Below are 9,846 nucleotides of genomic sequence, written 5' to 3' on the forward strand. Positions count from 1 at the left end.
TGTACTGTGCGAAATCAATCGATCTTGCAAGAATAAATTTTTGGACATCCCTCTTCTAAGAATTCCAATTGAGTGTGTTAGTGTGGCCAGCTCAGGGCAATATGATATTATAAACACAGCACATATCACGTCTCTGCTGTTTATAACTTCATAGCAAAGAAAACACGCCATTCATAACAGCTTGAACGAGGAAACCGCTCGCAAGAGCAACAGGAACTTTGCTGCAAGACAGGCATATGTAACGATGACTTAGCGCAGCTAAACTCGTGGCTTATTATACTCTGTTCTGCTGACAACAGGGCGGCGAAAAATCTAACAATCTACAGCAAAACCATCAATTATTATGGGCGTTAAAACATAGGTGTGCAGCTGGACAAAACATAGACGTCGAACCCCCGCAGACGATTTAAATACCTGACGAAACATACACGTCAAACCACGCTGAACGGTTAATAACCCTTGCAAAAATGTCCCCGAAGAAAAAGTCGCAAAACAACAGCCATAAGAGAATAAAAATAACCATAGAAATGAAATGTGAAATCATTGAAAAGTGAGAACGAGGTGTGAGCGTGGCAGATGAAGCACGCACATACAGTCGGTCTACATCAACGATTTGCACTATCCTCAAGATAGTTCATTCCGCACAGAAGAAAAGATGAAGATGATTCACGCTCCTTAACAATGTATGTATAATTTTCTTTGAATAAACGTTATACATAACATTTTTTGAATATTTTTTTTGGCATGGAACGCATTATCATATTGTAACGTGTTTTGCGTTACTGATCCCACTTCTGACACCAGTGTAACGTGTTTGGTTACTGAAGACGCCGTAGAGATGGTTAATTGGTTTATTTAACAATCTACAAATAACGGCTACAATGACTTATCACACAGTTGTGGGGTTTCACACTTTATAACCCTATGCGCAAATCAGTTCACTCTGTCTTCAGTAGTCTACACGTATACAGTATGGGAGCTAGGTATCACTGTATCACACGCTCCCAATTACACAATCACACTCACGTCCGGATCTTCTTTCCGCGACGGTTGTTATACTCCACTATAGTCGGCTGACTGGAGAACTGTTGATAACACACTCGCTCGTCGACTACTTAACTCAGCGATGTCCACATTATAACTGTGTTAGGCGGCTGCTACAGTAGAACTCTCTGGTAGCCACATTAGAACTGACTAGTTGCTGGCTAACTCGGCGGTAGCTCCAGGACTCGCTGACCGACCCAGCACAACTCGACTCGTAGCTGCTGTGGAGTCCACTTATATAGCCTTGCACTGTTGCTAGTGTGACGTGGCGTATAGCCTAGGACACTGTTGCTAGTGTGACGTCACCGCTGTTGATTAGCATTGCATAGTTACCAGGTTATGGGGCTCGGCTATCTTCGGCTCCGCTCGTGACGTCACCGCGCGTTGCGCATTGCGGGGTGATTACTCGCCTATCACGCGAGCGCTAAGTTACCGCTACGTGGAGCTGGGGCGGTAGGGATCAACATGTCACAATATTTTACATTAATTTATATGGGAAAAATTGTTTTGCCTAATGAGTGTATTGCATTACGAGTAAAATTCTGGAACAAATTATGCTCGTTAAGCGAGGTTCCACTGTATCCATATTATCTGCACCTCTTTAGGTATATTCTTCAAGATGTCCATAAGTTCTTCAGTTTTATATATTTATGCTGAGTATTCTGGGTGTACTGCATACTTTCAGTTGTCCTTATTGTGTCTGATGTTATTACTGTGTTCCTTGTATCTTTCCTTGAAATTTCTCCCAGTTTGTCTTTTATATATTTTGTTGCATCAGTGACATTTAACACTTACCGGCACTGTTGAAATGCCATTTCAGTGTCAGATATTCGTTGCTGGAGGGTTTACAGAATTATGGGATAAAATCATAAATTTTATCAGTTTCTGTTACATACAAATGTGAATTTGTCACATGTGCAATGTCTGGCAGTGGAATCTGGTGAGTTTGGTGATGATGTAAGGTTGGGGAAGTACAGTGGTGTGGATCTATGGCTCACCTCTGTTGACCCTGAACACTGCAGTTTAGTCAGACATTGACAGCTTGCCAGAAAACATGCACTTGTTTACACTAACTGCGTATATTGAAACAGAATCAGTTACCACTACACACTGTCAAATTTGTGATGGGTTTAATGTTAATAGGTATGGTTATGTTCCTTCACGAAACACAGTTTTCAGTTTAACAAGTTTACCATAACAGATAGTATAAGGCCTTCATTTTCTGGTAGTGGATGTACTGCTTGCATCCCAGAATCCATGGAAACAGTGAGGTAAAGTAAAAAGTGTGCTACATTAAGACATGCATCGACCTTAAACTTATCAAGACAGAAGCATTTGTCACATTTTGCCTGAAGATTTAGGATATGGGATTATGGGCACTACTGCCAGTACTGCTAGAAAAACAGTGGATTTATTGAGAAATGTTTGCCTCTTTGGCAATGTTCAGTGACCTTGGCATCTGAAACTTTCAGCTCCTATTATTTGCTTTGAAGCAAGAGCATTTTGAACCAGGCCTAATCCCATTCAGGAACTAAAAATTAGGGAAGACAAGAAGTACAAACCATTGGCCAGACTAAACTGAACTGGATTCATCATTCAGACACGTGATTGTCTAATTACAGTACTGTCACAGTAGTAATTCCTTGGCCGGCCTTATAAGTTGTGGCTAGTTGAAAGCAAAGCATAGAGAGGTAAATTCATGTAGGAATTGAAGCATTGTTATGAAACTATAGGTATTTACCTTAGATGTCATTACATCATGATGATATAGTAATGTGACCCCTATTGTATGAGAATTAAACTACAGACTTGGGGCTGTCAATTGGTAAAAACTCAGTGGTGGTGTTGGTTTTTTCTTACTGCAGATTCTTAAAATTAGGATTGACATTACAACTACTGGTATTTTGGTGAATGAGTGAGGCATGGGGAGTCTTAGTATTACCAATGCCAGATCTAATGTGTTAAGTTTGTGTATCCCATTTTGCTTCTATTTGTCATCCTTCTCCTGTGTTATATCTGTTTTTTCCTGTGTAATGTTGTTTACTGTGTATGCTGATTTTAGATTGGTGTTCCTGAATATCTTTGTTATTATCGTCATCTGACTTCCATAATATATGAACCATAAAGAGACTGATTTTGTCTCTTTGTTATTTCCCCTTCTCAGTTTTATGTTGGTTTCCTGTTTTCTACACCATTCCTTAATTTTTCTGCATTGTGAGGTGGTATGTTGTCTGTTCTTTTTAGCATGTATTTGAATGCTGTGTTCTTATAGTCAGCTCAAAATATGCAAAACATACTGGACACAGTGTGGATATGAAGAAGTCAAAGATGTTGACATCTTGAAGATTAGAAGATTATGCCTAAAACAAGAGATGTGGTATAACTGGGAACATTTTTGTACATGTAGATTTCATAAGATTATTCAGTTCAACCAAGTCATGGAAAAATCAGAAACACTTTTAAAGTCAAAAGCATTCTGATCTTCAGTTGGAACTGATTATCATATTTTCTCAAATACCTTACATTCTTAAATGAGCAGGACAGCTCATATTTTAACAGAAAAATAAGTTCATGCAATTTTTTTAAATATATAAAAAGGTCAAATTATCCTTGTGCTTAATTAATTAATTAAGCACCACGACACATAGACATATGGGAGAGTGGCGGGATAGCTCCACCATTCTTGGTCTCAGCACTGGGTGCAGGTGAGTGGTCAGCTTCACGCCCTGGCCGCTTTACACTCCAGAGGAAGAGCCCCTAGTACCCGTGGATAGGAGGCTGGGTGGGTGCCTAGTATAAATGTGCATGATACTTATTGTCAAAAATTGAAATACGATGTTCTTCATTTATTTTTGTTACAGCCTTTTACATTACACAATGTGGTAGAGCTGGGAGAGACCTTTTTCTAGTACACAAATAATATTATCCAAAAGAAAGCTTCATCTCTTTCATGCTTGCGTAGAAACATTGGACTCCACATTCTGTCACACATGCTAAGGCCATTAACTGGCACATTTCAGTTGATACCATACCAAAACTGCCTGATCCATGTATCATATTCTCTGCCAGCAGCCCAGTTTCTGACTTTGGCAGTAACCACAAAAGATGCACGCCTATAGTACCAGCAGAACATGCACATTTCTCAGAGATTGTCTGCTTGTGCACTGGGGATATGTAGTTGTGTGAAAGTTTAGATGGAGCTTGTTGTGAGTGGTGTTGTAATTCTCATCACAGATAAGCTGCAGAACCTTTTAATTTCCTTTCCATTTCTTCATATTTTTCTTTCTGTATTGCTGTCTATGTTGTGCAAGAAAATGTGGTAGCTCTTTGCTAGGTGCAGCACAGAATATGTAGCACTTAAGTGATTCATCTATTTCTTCAAATTAAATTTATTTTTTCAGTTTTGAAAAGTGCAGGGTGTATTCGGAAAACTATGGTAGCTGTTTTTTAAGTGCAGCACAGAATATGTAATGCTTTTATGATTATTTTTCTCAATTTATATTGATGGAACATGGTCCCTAATTTTATACAATAGTTTGTCTTGTACTTCTGCTCATGCCACTCATGCACAAACATGATATAATAATTTAATTTGCATCAGAATTGATGTTGGATGCTATCTTTTGGATAATTCATGAAGTAATGTGCTTGTTAGATAACGGAAAAACAGCTGACATGTTTTTGTAGCCTTTCACAATAAATTTGTTTTCGTGGTTGACTTATTTAACCAATTTAACCAACCTTTTTTTGAAGTTCACAAGCAGTTTGAATTTCAAACTCTTCACACATCCCTAACAAAGAGTATCTGGTATGAATGAAAGACCTGACATTGCCATTTGTATTCTCTTTCACTGCTGAGGTACCAGTGAGTGAATTTGACAGCAAATAACTGATCTTCCAGCACGTTTATTTTAGATGTTTGCCATGTGGTATGAAAGTGCATTATCTGGATCCTTGTTAAGTGCTGTGTTTTGGAGCTTGAGAAATACATTGGATTGTTGCAGCTATGACCAAAGAGGAGAGGGTGCAGCGTGATTTGGAGCAGATGCCAAAGAAGCGATGCACCTCAGATGAGGAGGAGCGTCAGGCCAAACAGGATATCACTAAGGTTCTGACATCTGGAGAGGCAGATGGCAAGTAAGTGCAGGACTGACAGTCATTATGTCTTGTGTTAACCTTGTAATATCTCTTTAGTGTAGAGTGGATTTTCCAATAAGTAGTATTCCTTATTCCTTTGTATTATGGCTGTATGAGGTGGAGAATCAAACTTCATATTTAGAATATTCTACTAAACAGTCCTCTGAGACTGAGAGTCCAAATTCTCCACCAATTTAGTGATGAGTAACAGTAGTCGCTGTCTAAACATGATTCAATTGGTGGCATCAGAAGGGCTAGCAGTAGGATAGAACCAGTTAGAAGTTTCATGTGTTCAACATAGATCTCCCCAAGTCAAGCAGTGATGTTAAACATGTCAGGAAAAAACATGCGAAGTGTTAAAGAAAGGCTGCATGGCACTGGAAGGCAAAGAAGTTATTGAAATATGATCTGGAGATTATTATATGAGAATCCATTCTGTTGGAACCCTAGGTTGGGCTCAGGGCCAGTTAACCACAAAAGGACGTTAAATTTATTTCTCATAGTTTCCTTTACTGTTGAATTGAAAGCAAGCTTTGAAACTGCTGTGTCTTTTTGGTTCCTCAAACTGAGACCCACTTGCCTCAAGTGAACGGCTATATTAATGCAGTATTGTGGATAATTAGTGAGACATTATTCATAAATGGTTGTATTTAATGAGTATGCAGTGTATTATCATTTATTGCATTTATGGGAAAGAAGCTGTACAGTGAGAAGAGCTGATAATAAACTTCATGGTGTTCATTATGTTCATACAAATATAGTCCGATTCTGTAAATTGTTACAAGAAATAAAGGCAGGGTAAGACATCTGTAATTGAAATAATTTAAAATGTAGTATTGAATTGAATAGAAATGATCACAGTCACTTCTTTTGTTTTAATTTAATTTGAACATCCCAGAGGAAATGAAGTAGGACCACCGATCCAGTATTTTTATAGTACTGTGTATTGTTCCAGGCCACTGCGTCCAGGAGACAAGGGCTGGGTGGCAAGGGCCCGTGTCCCACGACCTTCTAACAAGGATTACGTGGTACGACCCAAATGGGAGAATGAAACAGACATCAGCAGGGTGAGTGATATTTCTGATCAGACATTGTTATATAGCAAAAGTACGTATCCACCATCACCGCACTGTTCTTGACAGCCCACCTGACTCCATTCCATGTCAGATATTCATATTCAGTGGTAGTGCCAGGGCAACATTTTTAGTGATTTGGAAAACAGCTATATGAATAAATACATCAATAGAAAATGAAGTAACATCAATATTATCAAGCAGTAAAAGAAAGGGATATAGGGTTTCCACAGTAGTATTAACATATAAAGCAGAAATATCGATACCAGGCTCACAACCGCTCCTGGGCAGATAATATCAGCTTGGGGAATTATATTTATGTTAATATTCTTCCAGTTTTGCCCTAAAATACAAATGTTGAAAAGGCATGTAAATGAATTATAGTGTGAGGAACACACATGAGATGGCAGAGGTCATACCTGCACATTGAACAAACTCAAGAGTTGGCGCAACTTGAATAACCATGAGAGAGAGAATAAACAAGGGAGCAGGAATAAGATGTTTAGTGGAAGTGTTTCAGGAATCAGTATTAGAATTGTTCAACCATGGGAGTTTTAAGGATTTACTGACTGTATTTGTTCTCTTCCATATCAGTTTTCAAAATTCCAGTTTGTCAGTAAAGATGATTTATGATTGGTGTTAAGCACACCGGACATTAACAGGACTATTGACTCTGTATAGGAGTGTTGTTAGGAGAGGATGCTATTGTGACTGCCTGACAGCTTACAGAAATAATTCTTAAATGTACTAGAAAGAAAAAAAATGATTACTGTACAATGCAACAGAACCTGTACCTCTATTTGCCCTGAGAACAGCCAACTGTATTACATTCTGATACTTGAGTGTCAGGAATAATCAAGTTTACTGCTGTGATTGGACCAGCTGAACAACTACAGGAGTGTGGATTTAAATACATGGTCTATTCAGAAAGTCACAGAACTATTTTTTTATGATTCTTTTGGACATGCCTGCAACTGAGTGATGGTTATCACCTTCAAAGTACTCCCCTCCTGGATTGGTGTACCATCCCCAGTGCCATTGCCACTTCTGGAAACAGTCCTGGTGTGCCTTTTTTGGGAATCGTGTGTAGCTCCAGCTGTGAATATTCTGTAATCTCTTGAATTGTCTGAAATTGTCATCCTTTCAAAGTTGATTTCAGTTTGGGAAATAGGAAGAAGTCTGCCAGAGCCAGGTCAGGTGAGTAGGGTGGCTGAGGAAGCACGGTTGTGTTTGTGTTGGCCAAAGACACAAATCAGTAGCGATTCATGAGCTGGCACATTGTCATGATGGAAGAACCAAGAGTTGTTTCTCCACAGCTGAGGTCTTTTTCTCCTGAAATTTTCTCTTAGACGTTTAAGCACTTTGAGATAATACCAGTGATTCACTGTTTGCCTCTGTGACATAAGAATTCATGATGCACAACAGCCTTGATATAAAATACCATCAACATCCATGTTCTACCTGACCTGACCTGACCTTTTTCGGTCTTAGAGAATTTTTTTGCAACCCACTGTGAAGACTGCTTTTTTATTTCCACATCATATCCATAAACCCATGTTTCATCACTGGTTACAATTCTTTTCAAGAAGTTTTAATCCTCACTAGTGTAATCCAAAAGTTCCTGACAGATGGCAACACAGTTGTCTCTCTGATCCTATGTCAGAAGTTGTGGAATAAACTTTGAAACTACCTGATACATTTCTGATTGTGTAGTAAGAATGTCATGACATGATCCAATCGATACGTTGCACTCTTCTGCTATTTCCCACACTGTCAAATGATAATTAGAAAGCACAATTTCATGAACTTGCACAACATGAGCATCAACGCATGGCATTGACGGCCATCCCAAAAGTGGCTCATCATGTTGACTGCTGACCATCCTTAAATCTCCTGAACAATTCTTACAACATGTATGGCTCATGCACTGATCACCATGAACGTTTTTAATCATTTCATGAGTCTCCATAAATGTTTTCTGTAGTTTAAAGCAGTATTTAATGTTAATACAGTGCTCCTGAATATCAACCCTCTTGAATATCGGAAGACACGTGAATGTGAACAAAGAGCTATAGGGCGATGGCTGATCACAGCAGGATGAGGCAAAAAAGATGATAGTTAGGAAGCATGCCACTAAGCAGCACAACTTACCCGATGTTGCTAAGATGTTGAGTTGGCATACTGTTTCAAAAGTTCAGAAACTTTTTGAACAGACCACGTATTGTTGTGAAAATAATGTTTAATGTAAGGCTCAGATGAAACAATAAATTCACTTCAAGATGGATACAGATCATACACCTAACAGCTGAAGAATTTTGAGATTTGAATGGGTATATATATGGTATGTTATTTCAGTCAACAAAGAAGCAGATGAATCGTTTTGAGAAGCACATGAAGAACTACATGGACAGCAAACGCATGAAACAGGCAAGGCGAGCTGTAACAATATCAATTGAAGGCCGCAACATGGCTCTTTGAGGAGTACAGCCATTGTAAATATTTTAAAAACTCTATGTGAGAATTGTAATTTTGTTTTGCTGTATTACATTTGAAACTAGAGTACATTTGTAATCTACAGTGTAGTACATCAGCAGGACATGCTGCTTTCTAGCAGTTTAATATAGAATCCAAATGTCTTACATTAATTGCGTAGGCAAATGCTTTACAAGCATATCACTGTTTGCCATTAATTCAGTATTTCGGAAGTTTAAATAAAGTGTATTTTGAAATGATGGAAATTTGTATAGTGTGCTGAAATTTAACCTGGTTTCCTTAACTTCTAACGTATGGACTTTTAAATTGCCAGCAGCCCTCTGTGGCTGGAACTTAAATGGCCCTAAGTCTTTAACATTGCAGACTTTCAGAAAAAACTACATTTTTCTGTTCTGTACAACATAGAAATATGAACTGAAAACAACCTGAAAGACAATAAAATTTCCTACATATACACAAAAGAGCGATTTTACAAATGAAGATTAACTATGATTATTTTGTCATGAAATGCAAAATATAATCTTTAGTATATATGTTATGAAATTCCAAAGAACTTACCCATAGTTTTTTCTTCAGTCTTGAGACATGGTGATTTTGTAAATATAATCACACTATATATATATATATATATATATATATAATAATATTTTCTTCAGACTACACAAGTTTGAACTGCGTCACTTCACAGTTTACGATACCTCACATTCTGACGCGCTTGTGCCATATCTTGAAGCAGTCCATGACACACAGCCCACCATCACACTTCTTAACAATAGAAAAGGGCGCTCCTGCTTTTCTTATTTTGAGAACACACATGACGTCTCTGTTTCCCTTTGGTTGACCAGTATTGTGAATGTTTCACCTCCAGTTGACTCAGTTGGGCCCCAGATGAACTTGGCCTTCCCCAAGAAACGCCACTGACGATATTTGCCTCATGCAATTGAAGAATCATTTTGGGGGAGGGGGGTTTCCAGCTAAATCAAATAAATTATGTTGATTGACAAAGCAACACTTTCACCTGTTAGTAATACTCGCAAAATAGTGATGCAAATTAATTATAATACTAGTCGAAAAGAGTGCCAGTCCGACACTTATACCG

The 9,846-nt window shown here is 38.3% G+C and overlaps 1 protein-coding gene across 4 annotated transcripts in view; it reads left to right on the forward strand.

Annotated features, from left to right (window-relative positions):
* The window catches only part of LOC111866655 (protein IWS1 homolog), a 51,503-nt gene extending 42,511 nt beyond the window's left edge, over positions 1-8,992 (forward strand). For all 4 annotated transcript variants that reach the window (XM_023855817.2, XM_023855819.2, XM_023855820.2 and 1 more), the window contains 3 exons: positions 5,049-5,181; positions 6,137-6,248; positions 8,610-8,992. In XM_023855817.2, coding sequence (XP_023711585.1) covers positions 5,049-5,181; positions 6,137-6,248; positions 8,610-8,732 — 368 coding nt within the window. In that variant the 3' untranslated portion in view covers positions 8,733-8,992. The remainder of the gene's footprint in view (positions 1-5,048; positions 5,182-6,136; positions 6,249-8,609) is intronic.
* Positions 8,993-9,846: the final 854 nt, after the last annotated feature.

The sequence above is a fragment of the Cryptotermes secundus genome, unplaced genomic scaffold (genome assembly GCF_002891405.2).
Source record: "Cryptotermes secundus unplaced genomic scaffold, Csec_1.0 scaffold1755, whole genome shotgun sequence".
NCBI lineage: Eukaryota > Metazoa > Arthropoda > Insecta > Blattodea > Kalotermitidae > Cryptotermes > Cryptotermes secundus.